The sequence below is a fragment of the Eptesicus fuscus genome, chromosome 15, assembly GCF_027574615.1.
Source record: "Eptesicus fuscus isolate TK198812 chromosome 15, DD_ASM_mEF_20220401, whole genome shotgun sequence".
NCBI classification, from domain to species: domain Eukaryota; kingdom Metazoa; phylum Chordata; class Mammalia; order Chiroptera; family Vespertilionidae; genus Eptesicus; species Eptesicus fuscus.
The window spans coordinates 7,184,864-7,202,170 of NC_072487.1; the positions used below are offsets into that span (position 1 = coordinate 7,184,864).

A 17,307-nucleotide genomic window follows, 5' to 3' on the forward strand; every position below is an offset into this window, starting at 1 on the left:
ACCTGGTCCTTTCCCACAGGTTGACCTCTGTGGTCATGAATGGCAGTGCCTTCAGGTTAGCAGACCCCAAGGAGATGGGGCTTACACATATCTGTTTACAGTGTGTCCTCCCACAGCTGTCACTCTGTTCTGTCTTTAAATAGGTAAGCTTCTTGGATGATGAGAATGGACTGTTGTGGATAAAAAGGAACCTAAGCTCAGGGCAGTCAATATACAATTGTCCTTTTGTGGCTCAGTCAGACAGCAAAGTAGTGTTAAATATAGAGGGGTGGGCAAATGTAGGTTTACAGTTATAATGCAACTAGAGGCCCAGTGCATGAAATTTGTGCATGATGGGGGGGCTCAACCCGACCTGCACCCTCTCACAATCCGGGACTCCTCGGTTGATGTCCAACTGCCCTGAGGGATCAGGCCTAAACTGGCAGTCGGGACATCCCTCTCACAATCTGGGACCACTGGCTCCTAACGGCTTGTCTGCCTGCCTGCCTCATCACCCCTAACCGCCTCTGTCTGCCTGCCTGATTGTCCCTAACCACTCTGCCTGCCTGCCTCATCACCCCTAACCACTCACCTGCCTGCCTGATTGCCCCTACCTGCTCACCTGCCTTGCCTGATCACCCATAACCACTCTGCCTGTTTGCCCCTAACCACTCACCTGCCTACCTGATCGTGCCTAACCACTCGCCTGCCTGCCTGATTGCCCCTAACTGCTCACCTGCCTGCCTGACCACACCTAACCACCTCTGCCTCGGCCCCCGCCACTGTGGCTTCATCCGGAAGGACATCCAGAATGACATCTGGAAGGTCGTTCGGCTGTCTGGTCTAATTAGCATATTACGCTTTTATTATTATAGATTATTGTTCAAAACCGACATTTGCCCACCCCTCTATATAGAGATAGATTGTAGCTGTAGTTACAAACTTTAATAGGTCTATTCCCTCAAAAAAGGTTTTGATATGAATCTAAGCGTTGTTTTTTCAGATTTGAATGTTATTTTTAACATGTACAGAAAACCTGACTTTAGTATATATTTGTGGTAGGTCTTCTAACCAGCTGGCTTTTCTCTAGGAGAGAAGACAACCAGGGGCAGCTCTCAGCTGCCTTAAGTTTGCTGAGTCCTGGGAGACACTTCCCACCTCCAGCCAGAAACCTTGAGTGATTATTTTGAGGAAGGGCTTCTTCACACTTGTGCGAAGATCCTTAAAAGTTTTGTCGTTTTAGACTCTCTGATGCCACTTGAATAAATTTATTTGCAGGTGCTATATGTTTTTATAGTACCCCTGATTCCCTGCTTTGCAAAGACAAGCAAGTTTCACTTTTATGTGTTTATAGTGTTGGCCCTTACCCGAAAAGAGACCGCTTTTTAAATTTTTTGTTTGAACAGATGTGTAAACAAAAGCATTGCTGCCTTGCAGACTTCATTAATTAAGGCTTAATGAAGGGGGAACAAATGAAAGGGTGCTTGCCTTTTTTAGGCTTTATGGCAGAGTCGGTGTGATCAGGTCAATGTGAGGGCTGTGCCACATGGTATGCCCACGGCGGCACACGGCGGCAGTGACCACAGGGTGGCTTCTGAGACTCTGGGCCATTCTCAGGAGCAAGGTGCAGATCAAAGAGCTTTCCTGTGACAGGCAGATCCTCTGGGATCTCAGCATCCACACTTTAATTGCTCCTTCCACTCAGGCTTCTCAGTGGGTCAGAGCCAGAGGACCTTCTAATCATGCCTTCGAAAATATCCTTCCTGCTTCTAGTTTTCTCAGTAACTGATCAAGCCTGATCCTATGGTTAAGGGAAAAACAGTACCTATGACTATTAAATATACACTGCTCTTTGTTCTATGTATTCTATCTGTAAAGTGTTTTCTAGAGAAACCAGCTCAGCAGACAGACTCATTCCAAAATTCGCTTAATAAAACATTCAGTAATTTCCGATAGCCGACTGTGGACAGCTGTCCCATCATATCGGGCTGTTCTGCTTCATTGTGCACTGTCCCCCCGCCCCCCCCCCCCCCCCCCCTGCTCATCCGTGGGAGATAGATGAGCAGAGAAGAAATCAGCATTATCTGCACCAGCCATTGATGGGTCTCCAGGAATTAGCCTCGAGGAGGTTGAGAAAGATGGCAGAGATTACGATCATATTTCGCCTGCCAAATGAAACTAGAGGCTGTTCATGATTGCTTTGGAAACTTACTCTCCTTGACTGTAATATTTTTTGCCCTGTTTTTTATGGCGGGGGTGAGTATGGGAAAGATTGATCCCTATCAACTTTTCTCATTTCCTTGCTATTCCTACGTAGGTGTCCTCTACAGTTCTCCAGTCATTTATCTCCAAAATTATGTTTTACTTCAAAGACTATTAATAGAAAGAGTTTTTCTTTTCCTTAAATATTCTCTGCACTACCCCAGTGTAGTTTCCTAGTATATAAAGATAGATTTCATATACAGAAGAGTAAGTAGAAAAATGCTAATGTAGTCATATGGCTGTGGGGTAGGGAAGATTTACTTTTACATTTTCTCAGAAAACTGACATCAAAGATTGCTATCTGCAAAGTTTTTAAGAGTCAGTTTATTTTTTCTCTTTCATATTGAAAATTTATATATAACTTATCTTTTTTTAAGTTTGCCTTTCAAAAACGACGAGTTCAATGAAAATAATGTAAGGTTTAGATCTGATGCCTTCAAATATAGACAGTGGGTCAATGGAAAAGAAAGTATATTATCAAAGATCATTTGAATGTTTCATACTGTTGGTCTGAAGATAAGGAACTTTCCTGGTAGAACTAATATAAACCTAAAACTTGATAGTAAGAAATGTTATACATAGACTCATAGATACAGAGGACATGCTAATGGTTGCCAGAGGGGAGGGGGCTGGGAAACAGGGTGAAAAAGGTGAAGGGATTAAGAACTACAAATTGGTAGTTACAAAATAGTCATGGGATGTAATGTACAGCACAGGGAATATAGTCGGTAATATTGCAATAACTATGTGTGGTGCCAGGTGGGTACTTGAAATAGACTTTGTAAAGTATATTGTGTCTAACCACTAGGCTATATACCTGAAACTAATATATTATTGCATGTAAACTGTAATTTAAAAATGAATTTTAAAAAAAAAATAAGTTGTGCAGAATTGTACACAGTTGATTAGGTCTAGTGTGGATACACTTTGACTACTATAGAAGGAATTTTTTCCTATAAAAGTGCCCTCTCATTTATTATAATCTTAATATATGTCTTTTATAACTTAAAATAATCATAGCTTTTATTTTACAGAATATATATTATACAGTTTTAAATAGTAATTTTTATGATATATTTTCAAACACATTTTACAGATACATCAGAAAAATTAATAATAATTTTATAACTTTATCAAAATTAAATCAAAGCAGATATTTATGAAGTCTTTGAAGTGAGCCATTTCCAAGTTAAACATTTAATTGTGGGTAGGTGAGGAGACTATTTCAGCCAAAATATATTGGAACAATTACCAATTATAGAAATAATATATATTTAATGTTTTAATTTAAACAATTTTTATATTCTGAATTTATTTTAATAGCAAATAATTACTTTTATAAAGATAACATATTGTGTATTTAAGTTTTTAGTTAGATAAGTGAAATTAGGACTTATATAATCAGTCATAATCTACCCTTTACCCTTTTAGACCTATTTGACAGTGTCTGAAGGAGACAGGGTTTCTCCTTTTGGAATTTGCAACTGACCACTTTATATATTACTAGAGGCCCAGCGTATGAAATCGTGCACAGGTAGGGTCCCTAGGCCTCGCCTGCGATCAGGGCTATCTTCTGCCTGCTCACCAGTCCCCCGTCCAGCCCTGCCGCCGTCACCCACCCCGGTTCTTCCGGTGACCAAAAGAACCGCCCACTCTGCCTTAGGTGCCTTATGCCATCGAGGGGCACTTGGCCCTTTGCTCCCTTTAAAGAAGTAAAATTAACGCCCTCTCTCTGCACCTGTCTCTTCTCTCATGAATCCTTTCACAGCCAGCGTCACCAGCCAAAACCCTAACAATGACATGGGAAACTCAACCAGGAAGGGCTATGCCTGTGGGAGGAGGTGCAGGGAACCAGGGCTGCCCCCTTGCTCCTGCCCCGCCCTCCATCCCTTCATGCCTGCACTGGCCCAGCCACCTAGCTTGGCCTTTCCCCATCACAGAACCGCTCAGCTCAGGCTCTGGCCCCGCCCATCCCGCAGGGAGGAGCATGCGCCAGTTTCTTGCAGACCAGGAAGTGGTTGTGGAGTAGGGAGGTGATGGGTTCTTCCTGAGGAAGATGTTTGTGCTGTAAAGCTGATGTTCTCCGTCCACCTCCCAGCAGGGAAGGCTGAGGATCGCTGCAGATGCCGAAGTCTTTGTTGAAGTGTCCACTCAGGAGGCTTCGCAGTGGAGGCACCATGTTTCTTTCAGAAGAAACTGAGGATGGATGGGAGCCTGCGGGCCGGGGGAGGGACCAGGAGGTCTGCCTTGTGCCCGCTCGCCAGTCCCCAGTCCCACTCCACTGCCACCCAGCCTGGTTCCCCTTGGCTCCCCATTGGCCATCCAGCGATGGGAGCCTGCAGGTTGAGGGAGGGACCGAGACGTGGTCAATGCACCTCATAGTGACTGGTCCATCAGTTGTTCCGGTCGTTATGCTGTCATGGTCACTGGCCTTTTATTATATAGGATGTGTGTGTCCAAAGGAGGAAGATATGTTACTCATAAATTAGAATTATTACATCAATATTCTCTGATAAATAAGCTTCTTAAGTAACCCCCATTTCCATGAAATAAATCTCATCATCAAATGGATTTTTAACTGTATGTTTATATTACCTAGAAATGATTACTGCATTCCTTACACTTACTGTTTTCTTTTTAATAAAGATTCCATAAGTTGAATTTGATATTTTATACAAATACTATAGTAGAAATACCTAGCAATATTCAATAATTTATGGAAATAATCATGAACATAGCAATAACTAAGTTATAAATTATACTCTAACAGTGTCAAGCTTTCTAAAATACTTATTAGCAGAAATACTTATATTATACAAATACTGCACAAAGTTCTTATATTCATAATGTCTTTCTTATTATTAAAACTGTAAATCTTAAGAAGTAAACTTTCATCAGAATCACAGAATATAGAGGTGCTTTCTCAAGGCAAATTTTGATGGGTAATTTTGAAGAAACTTTTTAAGAAAAAGAATAATTAGGGGATTTTGCAAATACTGGGATTTCTGCTTCATGTTATGATCACAAAATTTCCTATCAATATAGACATAGTGTTCCATATTTTGGCCATTTTAAACCATGGGGAAAAGAGGAGTAGATGTATTTTGCTTTCTTGAGCAAGCAAACTCATCTAAATTCCTAATCCAGCTCATTTTACTGAATTTTTTGTTACTTGAGTCTTCATTACTGTTGCTACTTTATTGTGTTGCCTCCATATCATAGTGTTGCAGCTCTGACATACGTAGTAATGAATGAGTTTGAGTCCAGTTCACAAAACCAGAATCTTTTCATGTTGGCCACAGGCCTTGTGCTTTGCTTTATAATAAATTGTAACTGTCACTACAATTGTAATTGCACTATGTCACTATTTTCCTTATATCAGTTTTAAAGGATTGTAAAGAAATCTATTATAGAGGATTGCATCTGTGTTGTAATAGATACTATTGTAAAGGATATTATTTTACTATAAAGTAGTGAAACCAACTTTTATATCAAGAGCACTAAATGTTTATTAAATGAACAAAATTTTGTTTCACAGCCTCCTTTCAGTAAAGTGTTAAAATACCTACTAAAATTGAAATCTGAACCATTGAGCTCATGTGAGAGATGAATGCTTTTTCCTTTTCAATAGTGTGTAAAATAATGAGGTTTTAAAATCCTATATAATAAAGAGCTAGTATGCTAATTAGACCAAACAGCAGAACGACCGTCCGGTCAACCTTCCGGATGAGGCCGGGGCTGTGAGGTCCGGCCAAGGCTGCAAGGGGCTAAGAGGGCCGGACGAGGCAGCCGGGGCTGCGAGGGCCTAGCCCCTTGCACAAATCTCATGCATCAGGCCTCTAGTGTGTAATAAGCGGCCAAAACAAAAAGATCCACATGTCTGATAGGTATGGTTAGAAAGGCTGAATTTTCCTGGAGTTTATAAAATTAATTTATGAAAAATGTATCTATACAAAATATGAGCTTTGTAATGCTTCTAGAGTGAAAAAGACCTCTCGTAATCATGTAAATAACTGAAAATTGCCATTTCCTGGCACGATTTCTCCACGGCTTCAGGAATTGCAGTCTATGAGGAGGGGTGTTCTTGGTTGGCACAGTTCGTTCTTTCAGTTTACTCCCTTCATCCTTATGCAGACATTCCCATCTCTCCTTATAATAATGGACAGCTTTTCCTTAGAGACCATCTAAGATAATGAGTCTTTTTATGAGGAACTTTTTACATTCATCTTGTTTTCTTGTGATGTAAAATAAATGCTGCAAATCTCTTTCAAACTTACCTTTAAAGATAAGCATTTTTCTCTCCTTATCAATAATTTTTTAAGATTTAATAATTATATTTAGAGAAAGTACTTGCAACATGGTGTTTATTCATATGAATCACAGTAGATTTTGAAAGAAGTCTATTTTCATTAGAAATGGTTTGTATTAACGGAAAGATAGTTATGTCTTACTAGAGGCCCAGTGCACGGATTCATGCACTGGTGGGGTCGTTAGGCCTGGCCTGTGGGTATCGGGCTGAAACTGGCTCTCCGACATCCCCTGAGGGATCCCAGATTGTGAGAGAGTACAGGCAAGGCCGAGGGACCCCACTGGTGCACAATTGGGACCTGGGAGAGACCGAGGGAGGGCTCCAGGGCGTGTCCAGCCCTTCTCACCCAGTCCTGATAGGGGCCAGCCAGCCAGGGAGGGACCGTGGGAGCGCTCCAGGGCATGTCCGGCCCATCTCACCCAATCCCAATTGGCTGGATCCCAGCAGCAAGCTAACCTACCAGTCACAGTGTCTGCCCCCTGATGGTCAGTGTGTGTCATAGTGACTGGTCAACAGTTGAACGGTCAGGCACTTAGCATACTAAGCTTTTATTATATAGGATGTTTTGTCTTATAATCAGTTTATTTCAGTAAAATGAACCTCAATATAAGTTAAAGAGATAAATAATTTCTTTTTAAAAGAAAAATCTATATGTGCTATCGTTTTAAAAAAAACTAGGCTTGTCGCCCAGTCAGTGTGGTTCTGTGGATGAGCATCAGCCCAGGAACCAAGAAGTCTCTGGTTCAATACCCAGTCAGGGCACATTCCTGGGTTGCAGGCTCTTGTTTTTTTGTGATGTAAAACACAAGAGGCACTGATCCATGTTTCTATCTCTCCCTCTCCTTTCCTCTCTCTAAAAATTAATAAAAACATATTTTTTAAAAATAAGCTTGTCAATTTTAAGTCCCTTAAGCTTATTTTGTGTATGTTTATATGAGGGTATTTTGTATCTTTGTATTTCCTTTGTTCTCAATTGCAGAGCATGGTAACAGGATCATAACAGATACTTAGTAAATATTTGTAAAATAAAAAGCCATTCCCTACCCATATTCATTGATATATGGCACTTCAATTCCATTGAACTCCCATAAAAGAAACATAATATGTCATCAACTATCTTTGTCTAGTAAACTCTAATAGTTTTTGTATGTCTGAAAATTTTCTTAAATGATAGTTTAACTGAGTATAGAGTTCTAGATTGACAGTTTTTTCTTTCTACATGTTGATGATATTATCTCTATCATTTGGTGGTGGTAGTGATGGTGGTGGTGGTAGTGGTGTTAATGAGAAGTCTGCCTTTAGTTTGTCATTTCTTTGGTGGGATATCTTGTCTTTTCTTTCTGGTATTTTAAAGATACTCCTTTTATCTGTGATATAATAAGGCACAATTTATTTTTTCTACTACCGATTCTCCTTTTTTGGTTTGAGGATTCATGCCTTTAATTCTCTGCCATTATCTCTTCCATTTTCTCTCTTCTCTCTGGTATGTCCTCTGTCTCTTAATTTCTTTTTCTCTCCTTATTTAATCTCTGTACTGCATTCTCAGTAATTTTATTTTGCAATTTTATCAACCATCATTGTAGGTAGAGCTGTTTAGTCTGTTTAACCCATATTTTGAGTTTGTTTCTATATTTTTTAATTTCAAAGCTGTATTTTCTTTTTATACTATATACTATATACTATATACTATATACTATATACTATATAGACTAGTATAAGCCTAAGCGACCGTCTGACTATTCGACCATCTGATCGGTAGCTATGACATGCACTGACCACCAGGGGGCAAGATGCTCAACACAGGAGCTGCCATGCTGCAGGTACTTGGCAGCTGTGGTTCTAGGGTGACGCACCCGGAACCAGAGAGGAGGGGGCCCAATTCCGGGATGCATCACCCGAGAACCATCCTCTCCCAATCCAGGACCCCTCAGTGGATGTCGGAGAGCCGGTTTCAGCCCAATCCCCGCAGGCCAGGCTGATTCATCCCCACCAGTGTATGAATCCGTGCACCGGGCCTCTAGTATAATATACAGTTCTTGCTGATGGATTCTATCTTTTTCTTTGTGGACATGCTAATGATTTAAAATATTTTAGATGGTTTTATTTATGGTTTCTTAGATATATAGTCTCACATTTGTTGCATCTGCCACTTTCATGATGGTGGGTTTTACATGATCCTAAATTGGAATCACAAGCATTCTCTAGACTATTGATGCCTTCCTATGGTATGTTTTTGTATTTAACCCCTCATTGAGATCTTATGATTTTCAGTGGTTCTGGGCCACTTCTTTGTTAGTTTTTAACTTAGATTTTCCATATCACCTAGGTTCTACAAAGTCAGATTCCACAAATGGCACAGGCTTGGCATTTCATTTTTTCACCAGTGATTCTGTCTAGAATAAGAAGGTAGACTACTTCTATTCTATGTATACAGTTTAGGGTTTTCTTGCTTCAACTTGCAAATTGGATACCATTTTAACTGCTGCTGCATTTTTTTTGGATGACTGGTTTTTTTAATAGGAAATTAAAGCATTTTTTATCTCCCCTCCACACATGGAGTCCTGCAAACTATAACTTAAAACTCTATCCCTGGTGGCTACTGAGCTTCAGCTCCCCCTCACACTACCATCTTACTTCTTTGTTTTGGGCACCTAGAGATGTTCCTTTCTTAGTTTTAAACTCAAATATAATTTTATTGTCAAATTGTATCCAGTATTTCTTATAGGGGATGGTGACTTTCCACATATTTACTATACCATCTTGTCAGGGAAATTGCAGCCATGTAGTTTAAATGGCCCACTCTTTTTAACAGTTATGTTAACCAAATAACCCATAGTCTGTAAATTAAATATGATCCTATCTATAATTTCAATTAACTGTAGTTAGCATCTTTAAGTCACTAAATATTCTTGTAACCCAGTAGGTAAAGTGGGATTTGTGAAAATGTTTTCTTATTTAATTATCACATAAAGATTATGATTTTTTTCAATTTGACTACTTACACTATTTACATAAAAAATAATTTTGAAAAAAATTACCAAATTAAAAATTTTAAATATCCCATTTTTATGGCATTATTTAAATAATCATTAATTTTCATTCTTATTTAGGATAGTGGATATCAGCATGCATATCATAACATCTGATAATATCAGTTGGAGAATATATATTTGATTATTGAAAACGTAACACAGTCTCCTCATTTGACAAAAAAATTACTATTTTTTGAGACTTAATTTTGCTTCCTTCCCTTTTTTCAGACATATAGAGATAAAACGAAGGCAGATACATCGACACACACTGAAGAAGTTCAACAAGCAAGTGAAGGAGGCGTTTCATGTCCCCTTTACATTGCACACCCTGTGAGCCAGAAGAAGAAGAAAGTCTACCGTACAGACCAGACCACCTTCCTACTGGGAGAAACACCAAAAGGGGTTCGCAGGTATGTCACTATGACAACACTGGACTCTAAGAGCGATTCTCAAAGGAAATACAACTTCTTAGTAAAACAAACACATTATTTTAATGTTAACCATATCTGGCATCTGAATATTTCAGAAAAAAATCTGAATTTGTACAACTTAAAAAATAAATTCCAATGTTTTAGATGTTTTTAGAAAGCTAATCTCTGAATTGATAAAAAAGAAAATCACTTTATGTAGGTAAATGAAATACTTAAGTATATTATATTCATTCGCTTATTAAATATCTGTTGAACACCTAATATGTACCCAGGCATTGTGCTGGGTACTGAATTTACAGTGTAAAAAAAACAAAAAAAGAGTTTATAGTGCAGTGGGATGGGGTTTGGCATTGCATAAATTTCAAAAGTAAAAATAACATAAATAAGTAATTATATAATGGTACACTTGTTATGAGACGGGAAGGGTCAGGCCTCCTTGATGGAGAAAATGGGATCAGGAGGGGTGTAACTACCTTTCTCTTGGGTGGTCATGGAAGACTGCACTGCACAAGTGACATTTACCGTGAGACCTGAGAGATAACTGGGCAAAGAACCAGAATAAGAACATTCCTGTGGAGGGAAGAGGTTTGATGTGTTTGAGGAACTGAGAGAAGACTAGTGCACTCAGTACTTAATGAACCAAGGAGCGAGTGGCATGAGATGAAGGGAGAGATGTAGATGGAGCTGGAGGATGCCGAGCCTGGTGGGCTGTGGGGAAGGTTTGGATGTTGTTCCAAGTGCAGTGGAAGGCTGTTGAAGCAGGATAGGATATGATGTATGTTTCTAAAACATTGTTCCAGCTTCTGTGTGGAAGAGGGCATCATGGACGAGGGGAGACCAGAAGAACTAATTAGACATGTGATGGTGGTTTGCAATAGGGTTGTTGCCATGGAGAAACAGCTAAATGAAGGTGTTTGGTGTTGGACTGGTTGCTGAGAAAGGGAGAAGACAGAATAACTCCCAACTTTCTGTCTTGAGAAACAAGTTGGTTTTCCTGAACCAGGGAAACGAAGAGAGAAACAAGTTTGGAGTTTAAAACAAAACAAAACACAAAACAGGAGTTCTCTTTGGCTCATATTAAATTTGAGGTTCTATGAAAATGTTGAATAGGCAATGGATTGCTCTTCTGGGATCTTGAGACTAGGATCTAAATTTAGAATCTGCATAGAGATTATAAATGGTGTTTGGACCCCCGGGACTGAAGAGCACAGGAAGGGAGCACGGAGGCGAGAAGAAGCCCCAGGACTGCGCCTGGAGGTGAAGGCGGCCTGTTGAGTAGGAGGCACAGTGAGGCCCGGAAGTCTGAGAGAAAAGGAGGAAGCTCTTACCTGAATCAAATGTTGTGGGAAGTGCCCCTGGAGTGGGCAGTAGAGAACACACTGGCTGCTCGGACCTGAGTAGACAGTGCTGGGATGAGGTGGGCAAACAGTGAGTGGCCAGACCCGGGACAGCTCTTTAAGTTGGAATTTGAAATGTAGCCGCAGAAGGAGGGCATTGTGGGACCAAGGGTAGATATAAATATTTCTCTCTTTTCCGTGTCCAGCGCAGCTAGAGAGCGATCCGGTTCCTAAGTAGGGGCGGCTGGGGATTGAGAAAATGAAAGAAAGAGACAGACACAGAGATAGAAGGAAAAAGCTGGGGCTGGGTGGGACAGCTGTCCTCTGATGGAGAGACAGTGACCAAGAGCTGATACAGCACATTTATTTTATACAGCAAAATACCAGGGAGTTTTACTAAAGCCCAAAACGAGATTATGTGCATTCTTGTGACTTCTCTGTAATCATAACTTCTGTGTGGGCCCGGATAATCGTGTTTGTTCCTGGTGCTTGGCTGGATTTAGATAATTAAACCCACCCTCTCGCGCCTGGGCTGAAGGTCAGGCTGACAACACACCTGCCTCTGGCAAGGTATGTTTCCAGGGCATGGCTCTGCCGGGCACTGCTGGATTCAGATGACAATCAGCTCAGGGGCCTTTCCCAGGCACTCTCTACAGGTAGGTTTTTTTAAAATTGGTAAGATAATAGAACCTGTGTGTATGTACAGGAAACAGACTAATGGGGAAAAGAGAGATCATGCCAGAGTGAATGAAAAGAGTGAAGTGCTGGAGGCAGGAGAGGGTAGGATCTAGGCCACTGGCCAAATGCAGTCTTTGCGAGGTCTTAACAGAGAAGAGGCTAATATGGGCACAGATACAGTGATATTTCCTCAGTTAAAGGACAATTAAAGTCATCAATTCAAAGGGAGAGAGATTTAGGGAGAGGAAAGTTGTGAAAGAGAGCATTTATAAAGTAGAAAAGCAAGCTTAGTGTGGGACTAGCCTTCCTGGGCAATGCAGAGTCCCCGTTTGAGAGCAATTCCAGTAACACTCGGCATAACTGACTGCATCCTGGTCGAAGCAGTCTCCTTCCAGAGGGGCCGAGTGCAGGCAGGGGCCCGGGCAGCGCTGCGAAGGCGACGGCCTCGGCCAGCTGCTGAGGCACTACCAAGCCTTGGATAAATAACAGTCTTCACACATAAATACTAGAAAGACCAGGAGAGTGGATTTGGAGATGATTAATAAACAAAATAATACTACCTTGGTTGCTTCACGTGAAGTGAAAACTGGACCCTTTTAAGAGCATGCTGTTGCTTTCCAGCAAGGACATGAACGGTTTCCAGGACAGAAATTTGGAAGCTTGCGTTTGTTTATTAAATATTCTGTTGGCCGCAGGCATGGCTGCTGATCAGCCATAGTTTGTACCTGGGTTTGGAACAGTGAGGACTGGAGTGGGGGGGGAGGGATAGGGCCACGCTGTGCCCCTAAGGCCACGGCCATGAGCCACAGGGAGGATTGCCACTAAGATCAAAGGAAACAAACTTTATAGAGCCTGGTGGGAGTGGCAAAAGTAAGCTCTATTTACACACACTTTTTAAACATTTTACCCCCAGGATGCTGTTAGGTGCAAAATTCAAACTGAAATTGGCATCCAGACCCCCCGTGGGTTTTCAGCCTGGTCCTCGGTGTTTTCTTCCCTTCTGTGCACCAGGGCCTCTCTCCCTGGAAGGCCTCCCCCCTCATCTTCGCCTCACTGGCCTCAGGGGACAGCGGAGAAGCCTTCCCCATCCCCGGGCCCACTGCCAGTCACTGGTTAGGTCCCCTCTGGGCGCTGCACTGGCCCCGCCATGGGATTTCCCACTCTGCTCGGGCTTGACCTTCAGAAAGCCCTGGAAGACAGGGAACTAGGGCTTGTTCTGTTGTACAGTTCCTACCCCAGTGCCTAGCACATAAGAGGGTTCTATACATTTTTGTTGAATGAATAAATGAATGTTTTAAGGAAACAGTATATAAGATATAGATGTAATTCTAAAACTTGGGCCGAAACCGGTTTGGCTCAATGGATAGAGCATCGGTCTGTGGAATGAAGGGTCCCAGGTTCGATTCCTGTCAAGGGCATGTACATTGGTTGCGGGCACATCTTGGTTGGGGTTAATTTGCATATTTGCTCTGATTGGCTGGTGGGCGTGGCTGGTGGAGGTGGCTTGTGGGTGTAGTGGAGTGATGGTTAATTTGCATATTACTCTTTTCTTAGATAGGATAACCATTATGACAGGTGTGAGGTGATAGCTCATTATGGTTTGCATTTCTTTAATGATTGGTGACTTTGAGCATCTTTTCATATATCTATTGGCCATCTGTATGTCCTCTTTGGAGAAATATCTATTTGGGTCTCCTGCCCATTTTTTAATTGGATTCTTTTGAGTTTTTTGGTGTTGAGTTATATAAGTTCTTTATAAATATTGGATATTAACTCCTATCAGATGTATCATTGGCGAATATCTTCTTCCATTCAGTAGGTTGTCTTTTTGTTTTATTAATGGTTTCCTTTGCTTGCTGTGCAAAAACTTTTGAGTTTGATGTAGTTCTATTTGTTTATTTTTATTTTGTTTTCCTTGCCCAAGGAGACATATCCAAAAAAACTATGGCCATGAGCGATGTCAGAGAGTTACTGCCTATGCTTTCTTCTAGGGGTTTGATGGTTACAGATATCACATTTTAGTGTTTAATCCATTGTGAGTTTATTCCTGTGTACAGTGTAGGAAAGTGGTCTAGTTTCATTATTTGCATGTATCTGTCCAGTTTTCCCAACACCATTTATTGAATAGACTGTCTTGACCCCATTGTATATTCTTGCCTTCTTTGTCACCTATTAATTGACCATATAGGCATGGGTTCATTTCTGGGCCCTCAGTTCGGTTCCATTGATCTCTGTGTCTGTTTAAAGCCAGTAACATGTTGTTTTGATTACTATGACTTTCTAGTAGAGTTTGTCTTCAAGAAATGCGATACCTCAACCTTTATTCTTGTTTCTCAAGATCCCTATGGCTATTCAGTGTCTTTGTGGTTCCATATACATTTTAGGATTATTCGTTCTAGTTCTGTGGGAGAAAGAATAGCACCTCACCTTTTAGTTTAGCTGTCTATACTGAAATCGGACCAATTAGGGGAAGAAAGAATTTAGGTTTATAGTTTAGAACTTTTGTTTAGGCTCATCAAAAAGTTGTGTGAAATTCTATGCTATGTTTGTGTGGAAGAAGGGGAAAAAGGACAGAGAAGTAAAAAATTCTTATTTCTCAGAATGTTTTCTTTTCTATTTATTAAGACCCTTCTTTGACAATTTTATGAAACTTGAATGCAATATAGATTTTCAAATACAGATTATATGAATTATGATTCTCATGTCAGTCATAAATTGGCTGACTGGAAGAGTAGTGTGCCAGGATCTCATAATTCCCAGGAAATACCTAATAGTATAAATCAGAATAATTTTTAAAGTTGGTGATTTCATGAGCTAAAATATTTTTTTCACTAGTGTAAAGAAATAAGTCACATTCTGCTAATGTAAAATGCACTTTTATTATGGAATTAAGGTAGTATATACTAAAGGAATAAGATGGTTTGTTTCTACATTTCATGTTATGATGACAAGTTCTTTAGAAATAAAATGTAATAAAAATAACCACTGGTTTTGTTCATTAAATCTTCAGAAAACAATTTGAAGAAATGGCTTCTTATTTTAATTTGTCTTCTGTGAAGGAATTTGCTCAACATATAACTAACGCCACATCAGAAGAACGACAGAAAATGCTAAGAGACTTTTATGCTTCTCAGTATCCAGAGGTCAAAGACTTCTTTGTGGATTCTGCTGCAGGACTCGTTAAACCTGCCCACAAGTCAGGAAAGAGAGTCAGGAATAAGTCTGAAAAGGGAGAGTCTTCTATAAAAGAAAAGCTGCCAGACTCCAAAACTTTGTCATTTAGAGATTCTACCCAAAAAAATTCTCAAATTTGCAGCCCAAAAAGATATACGGGAAAATCAGTTAAGCCTCAAAGTCATGATTTCTGTAGAGAAGAGCTGCTTTCTAACAATGCAGAAACTCCGAAATTACCTATAAGCGCTGCCCAAGGGACTGACAGTGAAAAACACGGCCAAGTCTCCAAAGGCCCTACAGCGTCCTGTTCCCTGAACAGTACGTCTGAAGCATGTGAGAGAAGGTTAGAAAATACCATAACAGACCAGCAGGACCTCACAAGAATGGGCATTTCAAGAAATGAACCCTTTTTCGAAATGGAAAACAAAAAGATAAAAAATCCAGTGTTAGAAAAGATTTCTGTGGTAGGCTTACTGGGTGACACCTCTATTCTTGATGACCTCTTTAAAAGTCACGGGAACAGTCCCACAAGACTGCCAAGGAAAAGTCTTTCAGGGCCCATGGCAAAAGCAAAACAGAGACCAAAAGATTTCTGGGACATCCTGAATGAGCAGAATGACGACAGTCTCAGCAAACTCACCGACTTGGCAGTGATAGAGACTCTGTGTGAAAAAGTGCCCCTGGCTGCACCCTCCAGGACAGAGGAGCGAGAAACTTCGCTTTGGAAATCAAACGAGAACTTTTTGTGGAAAAAAGTAAATTCAAGTGATACCGATGAAAACACAACCAAAACGCAAGAATAGTGTATAAATGTACAAACTGCTGCCATCAATGTTTGCAACACTCTTTCACCCTCATTATGTTAACTTGAACACACTTGTCAGCATGTATTTTTATTAAACTCTTGCTCTAGGGTCATTTTTTAAGTCAAAAATATTATCATGTATTTTCTTTCCTTGATATCTTATTTGATCTTTTTAAAATTATGATTTTATTAATGTGATTTATTATAAAATGTGATTTTATTTATAGAATAAAATTAATTTTATTCCATAAGCAATAGAAACAATTCTGTATTTACCAGGAGATCTGGGCATCTCTCTTGCTTTGGAGAAGTCACGCGCCCTGCTTTCCAGCTGTTTCCCAATGTGAAAGGTGGAAGGGTCGAATTTGATCAAGATGGGCCTCCTTCTAGTTTAAGAAGCTTTGGTTTACTCTCCCAGATCCCATTAAACCATAGGCCAGATGACATTCACCCCTGCCCAAATCAAGTGTACATTGAGGTGTTCTTACTAACAGTTGGAAAATTATTACGTCAACTGTTTTCCTTTACCCTCGGTATCATGTCTACTGTTGTTAAATTACTGTAGGTGACAATAATTACTAGAAATGAGTATGTGGTATTATGTTAAAATAGTAAGTTTATAACTGCTCAAAATCAAAGGGTTAATGTATAACTTTACCATATGAGATATGATGCTGAAGTGGTATGATTATTACCTTAGCCCCAGGATGTCACTGTCTCAACTTTTCATACAACTACTAGGATCTAATCACTGTAAAGCTTTGCAGAGTACTTTTGTATTTCTTAAGTATAAAGAAATGAGTAAATATTTTATTTGAAACTTATATCCTGTTGGATTTAACTTAATACGGTGTGCACCCAATGGAATGTGCTCATTGCTGAATTCCTTCATTGGAAGCATTCGCTCAGCCCGAGTGGACTGTGCTAGGAGCTCCAGAGGTCCAGGTGCGACGCTGCTCCGGTGACAGAGGGGACCCTGTCTGTGAAGCCTGGCGGGGCTGGCACCTGGCAGCCGACACCTGCAGCTTCTCTGACCACATTCAGATGCACCGTAGCAGCTTCCCCCACTGAGCTCGCAGGCTGATTGGCGGGCGTTTCCAGAAAAGGGCGGTGAACCGGGCAGCGGTGGTACTCCGGGGTCCCTGTCACCGTATGGAGGGGAGAGGCCTTCAGGGGACCCAGGCTGAGGAGCCGCTGCTCAGAAATGACCAAGAAAAGTCAGAAAGGAATCTCTCCTCCAGGGACTGAGCAGCCGAGTATGTTTTTTTGCTAGGGCAATGTTGGGGGCTGTGAAATATAT

At 40.6% G+C, this 17,307-nt stretch overlaps 1 protein-coding gene across 1 annotated transcript in view; it reads left to right on the forward strand.

Annotated features, from left to right (window-relative positions):
- The window catches only part of ERCC6L2 (ERCC excision repair 6 like 2), a 131,913-nt gene extending 115,082 nt beyond the window's left edge, over window positions 1-16,831 (forward strand). The window contains exons 18-19 of the mRNA XM_054727094.1: window positions 9,811-9,992; window positions 15,039-16,831. Coding sequence (XP_054583069.1) covers window positions 9,811-9,992; window positions 15,039-16,005 — 1,149 coding nt within the window. The 3' untranslated portion in view covers window positions 16,006-16,831. The remainder of the gene's footprint in view (window positions 1-9,810; window positions 9,993-15,038) is intronic.
- The last annotated feature ends 476 nt before the right edge of the window (window positions 16,832-17,307 follow it).